The 16227-nt window shown below is 43.3% G+C and overlaps 1 protein-coding gene across 8 annotated transcripts in view; it reads left to right on the top strand.

Annotated features, from left to right (window-relative positions):
* The window catches only part of LOC110525412 (cell surface hyaluronidase), a 38574-nt gene extending 26540 nt beyond the window's left edge, over positions 1–12034 (top strand). For all 8 annotated transcript variants that reach the window (XM_021605485.3, XM_021605488.3, XM_021605486.3 and 5 more), the window contains exons 13-24: positions 30–161; positions 553–588; positions 714–869; positions 6166–6343; positions 7779–7994; positions 8117–8328; positions 8565–8747; positions 8964–9186; positions 9312–9413; positions 9693–9838; positions 10153–10259; positions 10480–12034. In XM_021605485.3, the coding sequence (XP_021461160.3) occupies positions 30–161; positions 553–588; positions 714–869; positions 6166–6343; positions 7779–7994; positions 8117–8328; positions 8565–8747; positions 8964–9186; positions 9312–9413; positions 9693–9838; positions 10153–10259; positions 10480–10673 (1885 nt within the window). In that variant the 3' untranslated portion in view covers positions 10674–12034. The remainder of the gene's footprint in view (positions 1–29; positions 162–552; positions 589–713; positions 870–6165; positions 6344–7778; positions 7995–8116; positions 8329–8564; positions 8748–8963; positions 9187–9311; positions 9414–9692; positions 9839–10152; positions 10260–10479) is intronic.
* The last annotated feature ends 4193 nt before the right edge of the window (positions 12035–16227 follow it).

A 16227-nucleotide genomic window follows, 5' to 3' on the forward strand; every position in this document is an offset into this window, starting at 1 on the left:
TTTCTATACTCATATTACACATGGGTCAGGTTCCGTCCACATGAGAATGCAGACCCAAACCGTCCCAGGGTGGCTGCTCTCATCGACACACTCATCGCCTTTAAGAACAATGACCTCGGAGCCTGGATACGAGGCGGTGACATTACCATTCAGAACTCTGGGTGAGTGCTGTGATGTCATCTCATAGAGCCCATGAATGTGGTTACTGTATCCTTGTTCATCAATGTGCTGTGCAGTAGTCACATGTCATCGCTTCTGTCTTCGATGTCCCTGTATGATTCGCACAGAGAAAAGTGTCTCAGAAGTGACTCAGGTTTTACTGTAGCAACTTGCATTAGAATTAGTAGCTAGCATGCTAAGCTAACATGTTATCAAGTGGCCATCTCGGATGTGGCAAAGGGCCAGGAGTTCCTCTTTCTCAGTCCTCAATTCTATGGATGACATTGAACTGGTGACTCCTACACTTCTGGGTTAGCCCTACTCAGTGGAGCTCTCACACAGTGCACGTCTACAATGCAGAATGAATGATACGTTCATTCTCTCTGGTTATAGATTTGCAGACAATGGGGTGGGACTCTCCTTTGCGAGGTATGTACCAAGGCTCCTGTGTCTGTTTCTACACCTGTGTTTCTGTCTGTACATTCTTAACACCCCCACTACACATACACTTATGCTCAAAAACACATCCTGTCCCTTTCCTCTCCCTCCGTCAGTGACGGTAGTTATCCCAAGGACGAGGGTTCCAGTCAGGAAGTGACTCAGTCTCTGTTTGTGGGAGAGAGCCGGAACCGTGGCTTCAACGGAGGCCAGAACAAGTACTGGGGCCAGGGAGGAGCAGACGGCAAGATGAGGACACTACCCAGGAACAGGTGTGTGTGTGTGTTCGTGTGTGTGTGTGTGCGCGTGTGAAAAATACTGTAATAAAAATCTGCAGATAGTGTTGGAGAAGGGCATTGCTCTTGTAGGGGAAGTACTGCTTTGACTAACTTCCTGTAATAGGATAAATGTTTTTTTTTATGTTTCTATCACTTCTGTGTTTCCTGAGAACCAATTTCCTCCATCCGCGTAGTAAGCCTCCTTTGATAAACAGTGACTGAAAGGAAAAAATGAATCAAAGTGTTGCTTACAGTGACCAATGAGAAATTAGAGTCTGAGAAACAGTCACGGCGAGCACTTGCGGAAGAGCACTCGGATCAGGGACAGGGAGCAGGCTGTAACCCACCCACAGTCAGAGAGACAGTCCTCAGGTTCGGATTCATTAAGGTACAGTGCCTTGCGAAAGTATTCGGCCCCCTTGAACTTTGCGACCTTTTGCCACATTTCAGGCTTCAAACATAAAGATATAAAACTGTATTTTTTTGTGAAGAATCAACAACAAGTGGGACACAATCATGAAGTGGAACGACATTTATTGGATATTTCAAACTTTTTTAACAAATCAAAAACTGAAAAATTGGGCGTGCAAAATTATTCAGCCCCTTTACTTTCAGTGCAGCAAACTCTCTCCAGAAGTTCAGTGAGGATCTCTGAATGATCCAATGTTGACCTAAATGACTAATGATGATAAATACAATCCACCTGTGTGTAATCAAGTCTCCGTATAAATGCACCTGCACTGTGATAGTCTCAGAGGTCCGTCAAAAGCGCAGAGACCATCATGAAGAACAAGGAACACACCAGGCAGGTCCGAGATACTGTTGTGAAGAAGTTTAAAGCCGGATTTGGATACAAAAAGATTTCCCAAGCTTTAAACATCCCAAGGAGCACTGTGCAAGCGATAATATTGAGATGGAAGGAGTATCAGACCACTGCAAATCTACCAAGACCTGGCCGTCCCTCTAAACTTTCAGCTCATACAAGGAGAAGACTGATCAGAGATGCAGCCAAGAGGCCCATGATCACTCTGGATGAACTGCAGAGATCTACAGCTGAGGTGGGAGACTCTGTCCATAGGACAACAATCAGTCGTATATTGCACAAATCTGGCCTTTATGGAAGAGTGGCAAGAAGAAAGCCATTTCTTAAAGATATCCATAAAAAGTGTCGTTTAAAGTTTGCTACAAGCCACCTGGGAGACACACCAAACATGGTGGAAGAAGGTGCTCTGGTCAGATGAAACCAAAATTGAACTTTTTGGCAACAATGCAAAACGTTATGTTTGGCGTAAAAGCAACACAGCTGAACACACCATCCCCACTGTCAAACATGGTGGTGGCAGCATCATGGTTTGGGCCTGCTTTTCTTCAGCAGGGACAGGGAAGATGGTTAAAATTGATGGGAAGATGGATGGAGCCAAATACAGGACCATTCTGGAAGAAAACCTGATGGAGTCTGCAAAAGACCTGAGACTGGGACGGAGATTTGTCTTCCAACAGGACAATGATCAAAAATATAAAGCAAAATCTACAATGGAATGGTTCAAAAATAAACATATCCAGGTGTTAGAATGGCCAAGTCAAAGTCCAGACCTGAATCCAATCGAGAATCTGTGGAAAGAACTGAAAACTGCTGTTCACAAATGCTCTCCATCCAACCTCACTGAGCTCGAGCTGTTTTGCAAGGAGGAATGGGAAAAAATGTCACTGTCTCGATGTGCAATACTGATAGAGACATACCCCAAGCGACTTACAGCTGTAATCGCAGCAAAAGGTGGCGCTACAAACTATTAACTTAAGGGGGCTGAATAATTTTGCACGCCCAATTTTTCAGTTTTTGATTTGTTAAAAAAGTTTGAAATATCCAATAAATGTTGTTCCACTTCATGATTGTGTCCCACTTGTTGTTGATTCTTCACAAAAAAATACAGTTTTATATCTTTATGTTTCAAGCCTGAAATGTGGCAAAAGGTCGCAAAGTTCAAGGGGGCCGAATACTTTCGCAAGGCACTGTATGCAATGGAAAACATTTTTCAGTAGAAAAAAAGAGAGCATTGAACGTTTATTGGGATGTGTCTTGTCCTTGAGGAAGAACTGAGCAATTTCCTCTAGCTGCAAAGTCAAAATTGGCTATATGTAAAAGAATTCATGAGAACAAAAATGTGCTTTTTGGTCTTAATTTAAGATTAGGGTTAGGCATTATTGTTCAATTTTCATCTAAAATGACATACCCAAATCTAACTGAAAGTAAAGGGGCTGAATAATTTTGCACGCCCAATTTTTCAGTTTTTGATTTGTTAAAAAAGTTTGAAATATCCAATAAATGTCGTTCCACTTCATGATTGTGTCCCACTTGTTGTTGATTCTTCACAAAAAAATACAGTTTTATATCTTTATGTTTGAAGCCTGAAATGTGGCAAAAGGTCGCAAAGTTCAAGGGGGCCAAATACTTTCGCAAGGCACTGTATGTACCGATATTTGTTGTTTCTCTAAAATCTGCGATCGTGACACACGGCGCTGCATGATTTACAACAAAAAAGTAAGAAACATTTGTTAAATAAACTAAAGGAAAAATAGTAACACAATACAATAACGAGGCTATATACAAGGTGTACTGGTACCGAGTCAATGTGCAGGGGTACGGGTTAGTTGAGGTAATTGATGTAATATGTACATGTAGTTCGGGGTAAAGTGACTATACGTAGATAATAAACAGAATAGCAGCAGCGTATGTGAAGAAATGTGTGTGTGTGTGTGTGTGTGTGTGCGTGTGTGTGTGTGTGTGTGTGTGAAATATGTGTGAGTGTGTGGTTAGAGTCCAGTGAGTGTACATCGAGCCTGTGCAAGAGACTCGGTGCAAAAAATATATAAAAAATACAATTAAAAAAGGGGGTCAATGCAAATAGTCTGTGTAGCCATTTGATTAACTGTCTTATGGCTTGGGTGTAGAAGCTGTTAAGGAGCCTTTTATAGAGGTTCTGGGTGGCAGGAAGCTCGTCCCCAGTGATGTACTCCAAGATCCAGTTGCAGTGGAAGGTGTTCAGTCCCAGGGTCCTTCGCTTTGTGAACTTGGAGGGCACTATGTTGTTGAATGCTGATCTGTAGTCAATGAACAGCATTCTCAGGTAGGTGTTCCTTGTATCCAGCTGTTAAAGGGCCGTGTGGAGTGCAATAGAGATTGTGTTATCTGTGGATCTGTTAGGGTGGTATGCTAATTGGAGGGAGCCATGACCGGCCTTTCAAAGCATTTCATGGCTGCAGATGTGAGTGCTACGAGGCGGTAGTCGTCTAGGTAGGTTACCTCAGTGTTCTTGGCCACGGGGACTATGGTTGTCTGCTTGAAACATGTAGGTATTACAGACTGGGTCAGGGAGAGGTTGAAAATGTCAGTGCCAGCTGGTCAGCGCATGCTCTGAGTACGCGTTCTGGTAATCACTCTGGCCCTGCGGCCTTGTGAATGTTAACCTGTCGTGGAAATGTCCTCTATTTACCAAATCATGGAAGCAAACCACAACACAAGTCAGAGTTAGTTATCAAAGTCCATCTTTTAATTATATCAGCTCTATCACAATCCTGTGACTCTCAGATAAATTCAGTGTCTCTCAATGAATTCTCTGAGAGCCCCCTCCATATTGCAATAGCATTTTGACTTTCAACAGTTCAGTATCTCTAATGAAAAGTTGAGAGTCCCAACATAATGGCAAAATGGGATACTTTATAGCAAAGATCACACATAGTCAGACAACATAGACATAATAAATCGTTTAGCTTTGTCTCCTTACTCAAACCCCAGAACTTTAAACCAACCCTCCATATCAACAGGCATATATCAAATTGTCATTTAGATACAACCAACTCTAAATACAACCAATCCTGTCTTGACAAGATCACAGAGACACACTGACTGGCACACAGACATTGTGGAGCCAAGAGATATGTTTACACATGATGATACTTTGACCTCTCCCCTCTCTGCGGCCCATGCAACTTAGTCTTGACATAGAACAGATACTGCAAACCCTGCCACAGTATTATACAAAAATAACATTCTTGATGAGAAGTAATTTACACACATTTGATGAATATAAAACATCTTACATATGTTACCAACAAATTTTGATTCTTCCACGACAAACCTCTATGGGATCGTTGTCCCCCCGCTGGACGGTTGAGATAACATAGGCTAATGTGATTAGCACCTTCCTAATATTGAGTTGCCCCCCCCTTTTGCCATCAGAACAGCCTTAATTCATTGGGGCATGGTCTCTACAAGGTGTTGAAAGCGTTCCACAGGGATGCTGGCACATATTGACTCCAATGCTTCCCACAGTTGTGTGAAGTTGGCTGGATGTTCTTCGGGTTGTGAACCACTGTTCAGTAGTGTGGTCAGGTGCCACAAAGAGGGACTTAGGAAGATTGCAGTTGACTCCAGCATGGCTGGCCCTTAAAAGTACACGGAGAGCTAACATTAATGACATGCATGTCAATCTTTCATGGCTCAAAGTGGAAGAGAGATGGACTTCATGACTACTTGTTTTTTGAAAGAGGTGTTGACAAGCTGAATGTACGGACACCCATGCATACCCCACAAGACATGCCAAAAGAGGTCTCTTCAAAGTCCAGAACAGACTATGGGAGACACACAGTACTACATAGAGCCATGACTACATGGAACTATTCCACATCAGGTAACTGATGCAAGCAGTAGAATCAGATTTAAAAAAACAAAGAAAAAATACATCTTATGGAACAACAGGGACTGTGAAGAGACACAGACACATGGACACACATGTACTGTGATATTGTTGTATAGTGGTATCAATTTTTTTATTTTATTGTAGATATGTAGTAGTGTAATAATGTTATATGATGTACTGTTTTATCTTTTGATTTGATTTAATGTAATGTAAGTGCTTTATGTTTGGATCCCAGGAAGAGTAGCTGCTGCCTTGTCTTGCCCATTCACACTCTGAATGGCACACATACACAATCCATGTCTTAATTGTCTCAAGGATTAAAAATCCTTCTTTAACCTGTCTCCTCCCCTTCATCTACACTGATTGAAGTGGATTTAACAAGTGACATCAATAAGGGATAATAGCTTTCATCTGGATTCACCTGGTCAGTCTGTCATGGAAAGAGCAGGTATTCTTAATGTTTTGTACAGTCAGTGTAGATGCTCTGGATCAGCTGATGCTGTCTTGAATGTAACGTGACTTGTTTTGTTAGTGTTAGCTCGGTGTGACTCTAGTCATGTTTGTTGTGTGACTCTCATACGGATTTTTTAAAGGACGTTCCCGATCCGCGGCTTCCAGATCTATGACGGTCCTGTGCGGATCACTCAGAGCACATTCCGAAATTACATCCCGACGAAGGAGCGTTTCACCAGCGCGGTGGGTTTCAACCTAAAGAACACCTGGCAGCTCACACCACGCAACAACCTGTCCAAGCTCAGCTTCCAGCCCACTGTGAGTAGCCATCACATCACTCCACCTTTCATCCTAGAAGTGCACACTCATTCTCTGACCCTCATGCATTTAAAAGCATTGGATTGGTGTAAGCATGGTGTAGGGAGTTTCTGCCATATTCCTTAGACCAATCCTTTCCTTTTAAATCCACGAGGGGGAGTTTACGATTGCACACTTCAGGAGAAGGGCCATTGCCTCGTCTCTGTTGTTCTCAAATACTGACGTAATAATGATGTTACAAACAAAAAGTCTGATAAGAATGTGATAATTATATCCGGACTCTGGTCCGGAAGAAAAATTCCTCCAATTCTATCCATTTTGCCATGGGGTTTTGTACTATGTATTTAAATAATATGTTCTAATATTTATACTACTGTACATTGCATTTTAGTTACACTGTTTCTACACACTGCTTATGTATTTTTATATACTGGATTTTTTACATAGCCCACCCTATATCATTCTTAGTAGATTAATCTGGCGTATATACATATAGATTGCATTACTGTTATGTGCTATTTGGATTCATTGGACTCGTTCTGACATTTCAAGATAAAAAAAAATGGTATTATTTATTTGTTTGACATTTTACTGCATTGTTTGGAGCTAGTAGCATAAGCATTTATCTTCATCTGCTATAACATCTTCTACACCGTGTACGTGACCAATAAACTTATATTTGATATGATTTGATAAAGGTCACTGACTGAAACATTAGTGTCTATGGAGTTTTCCTTTGCCAAATCAGGCAAAATAAGCATCTGAATCCTCCGTCTGCTTGTTTGCACATGATTCCATTCTGATGGGCCTAGTTAAGTTTTTTTGCCACTTGTGTTTACATTGAAAGCTTTGATTTGGAAGTGCAGGGATCAGACACTGTTTTCCTGCATGCACTCTTTCCCTCTGCCTGTTTCCTTTTTGGCCGTTGGTTCGGTCTTATCTGTTGGAAAAATCTCTATTGTCCTGGAACACAGCAGAGAGCTGAGTTACTGAGTTGGAATTTTACTGGAACCAGTGGTTGGGTGGAGAACCCATGCTGAGAGATCTGGAGAGCGAAGGGGAGGTTCTGGATGAAAGTCATTCTGAATTGGAGAGCCCTCTAGTGTCGGATGTGGTGACAAGCTCGACTCAACTTTTCAAGCTTGACTAAACTCAAAATGTCCCTTTTCAAAATGGCTTTCAAGGACTTTTGTTGAACGCTCATCACTGACACCTGGGTTGAATTCATTAGGAACGTTTTGCTACAGTCTATATTAATGAATACGACCATAATATACATTCAGCTCAACTCTAAAATACTATAGACCTATAAGATCAAAGTTAGGAAACCTGCACACCAAATTGCGCGTCATCACTTTTTAGGCCATACATATCTTTGTAAGTCACTGGTTGTGTTTTGTCATGTCTGTCTTTTAAAACCTATTGTTTGTGACAGGTGGGTCTGAGGGCATTCTTCGGGCGTCCGGGCCAGTGGTTCGACGAGAATGATCTGGACGGGGATAAGAACTCCATCTTCCATGACGTGGACGGCTCTGTGACGGGCTACAGGGACACGTATGTAGGCAGAGCAGACAACTACCTGATCCGTCACCCCGGCTGTATCAACATCACCCAGTGGAACGGAGTGGTCTGCAGTGGCACCTACTCTCAGGTATGGATGGGACAGTGGCCCTAATGCCTATCACCAGTGACTTTTTTCACGGCTTAGGATATACACTGCATAGAATTGACCAAACTCTATTGCTCTATCATTTTCTAATGCGTGTCCTCCAGGTGTATATCCAGACCCAGGGAGCTTCCAGCCTCAGTCTGTCCATCAGTAGAGATGACTACCCTGAGGCTCCTCTGGTGCTGAGGGGTATTAACAGCCAAGGGGCGCTGTCCCAGCAGTACCAGCCTATCCTCATGATGAGCAAGAGCTACACCCTGCATTGGAACGGCCCGGCTCCCAGAGAGATTGTCCTTTCCCTCATTAACTTCAACCAGTGAGTGGAACACTGGGACTGATGAGTGTGTGTCTTTTAAAGTGGTTGGTCTGGGTGTTTGTCCACATTGAAATTGGTCTTGGTCTCATTCCGGTCTCGATACACAGGATTTGGGTCAGGAGGTCTGTTTTTTCTGCTGTGTTTGAATGTGTGTGCTATAAGAATATGTGTTTGTCAGTTTGTAAGACAGATCTCTAACCTTCATTGTCACCTGTTGACTCCTCCTTTCTCTCCAGAGGTGACTGGGTGCTGGTGGGTCTCTGCTACCCGTCCGACACCACCTTCCAGGTCATGGCTGACATCAACGACCGCCAGAGTAACATTTTCGATGACATCAGCGACTATGGGCCTGTGTTCTCCCTCGCTGAACTGGAGAAGAGGCTGCTGGAGAGGAAGTATTTCTTTGACCGCAGTGTGGGGTGAGAGTCACTATAGCCTAATGTCTCCATATGGCTATATCTACTGTACCTCTCTCTCCCTCTAGAATTTTTACTTAGTCTCCTATTTACTTCAATAGTGTGACTAAGTAACATTTTTAAGTGAACATTTTGCTTAAGTTAGGATTCGCCCCTCTGTCTGTCTCGCTCTCCTTCATCACTCTCTCTCAATTAACACCGGCCTCTCTCCTCTCCCAGCTTGCTGTGGCTGTATTTGCGGGCGAGGCAGGGGCGCGATGGCCACAGTTACTGCTCGGTTAAGGGTTGCGAGAGAGTGAAGGTGATGGCCACCACGTCGTCCTCCAAACTGACCTGTAACTGCACGGCCAAGGCCTACCCCAAATACACCAAGACTCCCTCGGCAGTGGTCCCCATGCCCACCCTCAGCAACCAACCATGCAAGGACTGTGGGGCCTCCCAGGTTAGCCTGGTAGTCCACCACACTGTCTTTGTTCCATTAGTATGCAATTCTATTGGAAAAGGAATGAGCTCATGTTGTGCTGTCAGACATAAAAGCCCTGCCTTAATCTGTGTGTTTTCTGGTAGCTGGTGTTTTCCAGTGACCCGTGGAACTCCTACCTCCAAACTCAGATCAAATCGCTCAGCAGCAAGGAGCAGCAGACTGGAGACACACAATCCTTTATCACTGTGAGTGCCACAGGTTTAAATATAACACAGTATTACATTAGAGAATAGTGTCCCGGTGCCACAGAATCACAGTGTGCATAATGAGTGTTTGCATGTTGTTGGTGGGCTGTTGTTTAACTTTCATCAAACGGCCATTATAAATGTTTATGAATTAAATACTAATTTATTAATACACTATTGATCAATACAAAATCACCACCCATATTTTGAATCGGTTTGTGGTTGTAGCATGCCAGCTGTATCTCTTACTCACTTTTCTACAACGTCTTCTTCTCTCAGGTGAACAGTGAGACATTCTCCTTCACAGAGCCAGGCATCTTCCTGGTCTCTGTTGATGCCTGCTCTGGAAAAGTCACAAATAAGAGATTTTTCTCCAAAATGGACTCCAAAATGGAGGAGTATCTTAAAACTGGATTACCAAAGAGGTGAGGGGGAAGAATTAGGCCCTTGCTGGTTGGAGTTAGAACTCGATTGGTGGTCTGTTGCAGACCTGGGTTCAAATACTATTTGAAATCTTTCAAATACTTTGAGCATTGCTTTAGTCAACCTGGAGTGCCAGTTCGGTGGGGTTTGCGCTTTTGGCACTTTTCTATTGGTTTCATTGCAACAAGGTGCATTTAAGAGAATTGTAAGAGGTAGCATTTCTTCGTCTGGTAGAAGTTCTATCATTTTGATCAGAGGTGTTTGACTTGATGGGGAAATCGATGAATCATAATTGCTTATATTTTCTCATGACTAGGTCAATAGTGCTTCTGGGAACGCGAGGGCAGCCCGATGGCTTGGTCAGTGTTGCACGATATCTGGTCCCCCTGGGAATGACTAAGGCAGCAGATCTGCAGAGTAAAGGTAGGTTTCACTCTCAAATGGTTCCCTGTTGCGGGTGCTATTACTGTAGGCCAGGTCTGGTTTTTCTATCCAATTCTCTGTTCCTCGTTATTGTTGTTTTCCTCTTTTCTTCCTGCTGTCTCTCCAACTATGTATTTTCTCTGCGATTTATACTTTTTCTTCTTTCTCTGCTCACCTCATTACAGTATTTTCTACATGACACTTTGTGTTTCTCTCACAGAGAGCCTGGTGTTTTGGGGGTTCCAGGGTGGCTCTGCCCCCCCTCCGTGGGCCTCCATCCTGGTTGGGCAGGGTGAGGAGGGGCTGGGGCTGCAGGAGCGCTACCTCCCCCTGGGCCTGGAGGCCTATGGCTGCACACAGACCAGCACACGCAGAGACCTGGAGCTACTGAGGACCGCCACAGGACCACAATGACAAATGTAAACACAATTTAACCAAAACACAACCAACCAGCAAATGAATGTGAACTGCTGAACTTTTATTTATTTTATTGGCAAAGATGTTTAATAATTTGGGGGGTAATTTACTGTGTGTATGTGTGTGTGTGTGTGTATGTGTGTGTGTGTGTGTGTGTGTGTGTGTGTGTGTTATATTTGACTGGGAACTGGGAATCAATGGGGATGGACCCAGAATGGAATTATAAGAGCAAATTAACAAAGTAAGTAACCACATCAAACTTGTGTGGTCTGACACTTGTATCAGTTACCTGATGGGTTGTTGGTTCAGGCCAGCGTTTGACCTGTCTGCTGCTCACCACGTCCATAGACGAAACACATCATTTAGAAGAAGACTGAATTAGCAAATCAAAGGAAAAACTGTCTGTTTCCTCACTCCTTTTTTTCCTGCAGTTTTTGCATGTCCCTGGAGCCATTTTGTTCAGCGACTAGATCTGTTAAGGGCAGCTGTATTCTGATGAAAACATTTTGTATTAGATTCCGTTGAGATTGTTGTATTTCCAACAAACCTTTTTTCCCCAGGATGTGTCCTTTTTTGTTCCATATTTATTTGATCTCTACACAGTGACACTTTCCCCTGGGGCTGGCTACGCATGCAGCAGAGATGGTTTGTTTCTCTTTTTCTTCTCATTATCTTACCATTGAAACTGCATTTCAAACTAATTTACCTTTTAGTATGGTCATGTATGTTGTTAATTACGTATAAATGCCAAAAGTATGTGTTACAGGGGGGACATTTTACAAGGTAAATCTGGTCTTGAAACGAACACAGACTAGTAGTCCATACCAAAACCATGGCTTACTGTACCTCTGTGGCCTCAGCAGGTGATTTGAAAAGGGGCTCCCCCACTGTGCCGGCGATTAGTGACTTTCTGTATGTGATTGGGTGCATTCATTTTAGCTCGCCCGGTGAAGATTTCACTTTAAGATCTAAGAAATGGTCAAGAAACTCTGCCTACTCAGTGCCCTGGACGAGTTAAAATGAATGCAACCATTGTGAGAGAGCCTCTGAAGAGAAGGACCTGCTTTTTAACCACTGTTCTGTTGTAAATAAGATGTTTTTGTTATGCAAATGCTTTTAAGATGCACACTCCAAATTGAGCACTTTGAATAGGATTGAGTATTGAGGGATGTTGAGAAGCTGTCTGTATACTGTGAGAGTGCCTTTCAATTTGCTGTGAGTTGTATTTGAAATGTTGAATCACTATACTCATGAGAGTTTATTTCTTTAATCAAACCTTTATATTTGAATTCTCACATCCTCAGTGCTCTTCTGAAATTGCAGAGATGATAACTTTGTGATAAAGTGTCCTGTCATCATTGTCTTGTCATTATTTTAGCTGATGTATTCAACCAAATCAAGGATGCCTCTAGGATGACTTAATGTTATGCACAAAGGAATCAGATTACTGAAATCTCTTATCTAGCCTATGAGACTAATGGGGCAGCTGTATGGTCGACTTGGGTTATAGTGGGCAAGAAAGTTTAGGTAGGGAGACGATCAAGAACAGTGCATTTCTAATGATGTACTTGCTACTTGACAATCTTACCACTTGAGGGCAGGCTTGTTCTAATAGTTAGGAAGTCCTATCTAACCAAAACCATGCCATCAATCTGTAACATGAGTTTTCATGCTACAGATGTAATATGAAACTCCTATGAGAACTGACCTAAAGACTTAATGTGGGATCATTCATTGTTCAAAACAGTATTCTGAACCTTATTGAAGGTTTAATATTTTAATGATAGAAAGGAGAGAGGAATAAACGGGGTTCAAACCCACATCGTCAGCGCTACCACTACACAGTTGAAATCAATACGTTCACAAGTCAGTCATTTGACTTGCATAAGCTTTACACGTCATGACCTGGCGGGCCTGGTCATGGCTGCAACTCCATATACTTAATTTGTGATTGATGTTCAAGCATTTATCAGAAGCGCTTAACCAGAGTGACTTACAGTAAGTAGTGAATACATACATTTTTGTACTGGTTCCCTGTGGGAATCGAATCCACAACCCCAGCGGTGTAAGCACCAGGCTCTATCAACTGAGCCACACAGGAGCTGTGCTAATACTGTTTTTGTTGTTGTTGAATAGAGACAAACAGAGTACAATCTAGCGCCAAATGGCCTTTTTGTCACGTAACACGTAAATCATTCGTAACTTCTTTCCGCCCACGCGCACAGCTACATAATTTAGCGCGAACCTCCGATTGCGGATAAATCTGAGCACTGAATTGTTGGGAGACCAACAACGTCTGTAAAGGTGAAAATATGTAGCTAGACAGCTGTGTACTTACTGTTTATTTTCTCTGTATTATGGCTTTTGAGGTATGGCAGTTCTCACTAACTGTCAAAATGGCCACCAATCACAGAAGCAACACCTAGCTGCTGATTATTAGGTCTTCCATTACAGTGGAGCGCAGGTGTAGGCCAAATAATTTCATAGGCAGGCTAGTAGGTTAAACTGATCTCATTCATTTGTAACCCTCATTCATTCATTCATTCATTCATTCATAACCCTCCTAATTGTGAATATTCTGTTGCTAATGCTCCAATTAGAATTCTAAATTGTGAATGTAATTAGAAGTCAGTTGAAGTCAGAGGTTTACATACACCTTAGCCAAATACATTTAAACTTAAGTTTTTCACAATCTATATTGTATTGACCTGACATTTAATCATAGTGTCAGTTAGGATCACCACTTTATTTTAAGAATGTGAAATGTCAGAATAATAGCAGAGAGAATGATTTATTTCAGCTTTTATTTCTTTCACCACATTCCCAGTGGGTCAGACGTTTACATACACTCAATTAGTATTTGGTAGCATTGCTTTTAAATTGTTTAACTTGGGTCAAATGTTTCAGGTAGCCTTCCACAATAAGTTGGGTGAATTTTGGCCCATTCCTCCTGACAGAGCTGGTGTAACTGAGTCAGGTTTGTAGGCCTCCTTGCTCGCACACACCTTTTCAGTTTTGCCCACAAATGTTCTATAGGATTGAGGTCAGGGCTTTGTGATGGCCACTCCGATACCTTGACTTTGTTGTTCATAAGCCATTTTGCCACAACTTTGGAAGTATGCTTGGGGTCATTGTCCATTTGGAAGACCCATTTGCGACCAAGCTTTAACTTTCTGACTGATATGTTCCGTATTGCGTCAGACAACAACATTGACGAATACGCTGATTCGGTGTGCAAGTTCATTAGAACGTGCGTTGAAGATGTCGTTCCCATAGCAACGATTAAAACATTCCCAAACCAGAAACCGTGGATTGATGGCAGCATTCGCGTGAAACTGAAAGCGCGAACCACTGCTTTTAATCAGGGCAAGGTGACTGGAAACATGACCAAATACAAACAGTGTAACTATTCCCTCCGCAAGGCAATCAAACAAGCTAAGCGTCAGTATAGAGACAAAGTAGAATCTCAATTCAACGGCTCAGACACAAGAGGTATGTGGCAGGGTCTACAGTTAATCACGGATTACAAAAAGAGAACCAGCACCGTCACGGACCAGGATGTCTTGCTCCCAGGCAGACTAAATAACTTTTTTGCCCGCTTTGAGGACAATACAGTGCCACTGACACTGCCCGCAACTAAAACATGCGGACTCTCCTTCACTGCAGCCGATGTGAGGAAAACATTTAAACGTGTCAACCCTCGCAAGGCTGCTGGCCCAGACGGTATCCCCAGCCGCGCCCTCAGAGCATGCGCAGACCAGCTGGCTGGTGTGTTTACGGACATATTCAATCAATCCCTATCCCAGTCTGTTGTTCCCACATGCTTCAAGAGGGCCACCATTGTTCCTGTTCCCAAGAAAGCTAAGGTAACTGAGCTAAACGACTACCGCCCCGTAGCACTCACTTCCGTCATCATGAAGTGCTTTGAGAGACTAGTCAAGGACCATATCACCTCCACCCTACCTGACACCCTAGACCCACTCCAATTTGCTTACCGCCCAAATAGGTCCACAGACGATGCAATCTCAACCACACTGCACACTGCCCTAACCCATCTGGACAAGAGGAATACCTATGTGAGAATGCTGTTCATCGACTACAGCTCGGGATTTAACACCATAGTGCCCTCCAAGCTCGTCATCAAGCTCGAGACCCTGGGTCTTGACCCCGCCCTGTGCAACTGGGTACTGGACTTCCTGACGGGCCGCCCCCAGGTGGTGAGGGTAGGCAACAACATCTCCACCCCGCTGATCCTCAACACTGGGGCCCCACAAGGGTGCGTTCTGAGCCCTCTCCTGTACTCCCTGTTCACCCACAACTGCGTGGCCACGCACGCCTCCAACTCAATCATCAAGTTTGCGGACGACACAACAGTGGTAGGCTTGATTACCAACAACGACGAGACGGCCTACAGGGAGGAGGTGAGGGCCCTCGGAGTGTGGTGTCAGGAAAATAACCTCACACTCAACGTCAACAAACTAAGGAGATGATTGTGGAGGGAACACCCCCCTATCCACATCGATGGAACAGTAGTGGAGAGGGTAGTAAGTTTTAAGTTCCTCGGCGTACACATCACAGACAAACTGAATTGGTCCACCCACACAGACAGCATCGTGAAGAAGACGCAGCAGCGCCTCTTCAACCTCAGGAGGCTGAAGAAATTCGGCTTATCACCAAAAGCACTCACAAACTTCTACAGATGCACAATCGAGAGCATCCTGTCGGGCTGTATCACCGCCTGGTACGGCAACTGCTCCGCCCACAACCGTAAGGCTCTCCAGAGGGTAGTGAGGTCTGCACAACGCATCACCGGGGGCAAACTACCTGCCCTCCAGGACACCTACACCACCTGATGTCACAGGAAGGCCATAAAGATCATCAAGGACAGCAACCACCCGAGCCACTGCCTGTTCACCCCGCTATCATCCAGAAGGCGAGGTCAGTACAGGTGCATCAAAGCTGGGACCGAGAGACTGAAAAACAGCTTCTATCTCAAGGCCATCAGACTGTTAAACAGCCACCACTAACATTGAGTGGCTGCTGCCAACACACTGACTCAATTCCAGCCACTTTAATAATGGGAATTGATGGGAAATGATGTAAAATATATCACTAGCCACTTTAAACAATGCTACCTAATATAATGTTCCCTACATTACTCATCTCATATGTATATGTATATACTGTACTCTATATCATCTACTGCATCCTTATGTAATACATGTATCACTAGCCACTTTAACTATGCCACTTTGTTTACATACTCATCTCATATGTATATACTGCACTCAATACCATCTACTGTATCTTGCCTATGCCGCTCTGTACCATCACTCATTCATATATCTTTATGTACATATTCTTTATCCCTTTACACTTGTGTCTATAAGGTAGTAGTTTTGGAATTGTTAGCTAGATTACTTGTTGGTTATTACTGCATTGTCGGAACTAGAAGCACAAGCATTTCGCTACACTCGCACTAACATCTGCTAACCATGTGTATGTGACAAATACAATTTGATTTGATTTTATTTGATGTCTTGAGATGTTG

Source organism: Oncorhynchus mykiss, chromosome 6, assembly GCF_057628025.1.
Source record: "Oncorhynchus mykiss isolate SJ-2025 chromosome 6, ASM5762802v1, whole genome shotgun sequence".
Classification (NCBI taxonomy): Eukaryota; Metazoa; Chordata; class Actinopteri; order Salmoniformes; family Salmonidae; genus Oncorhynchus; species Oncorhynchus mykiss.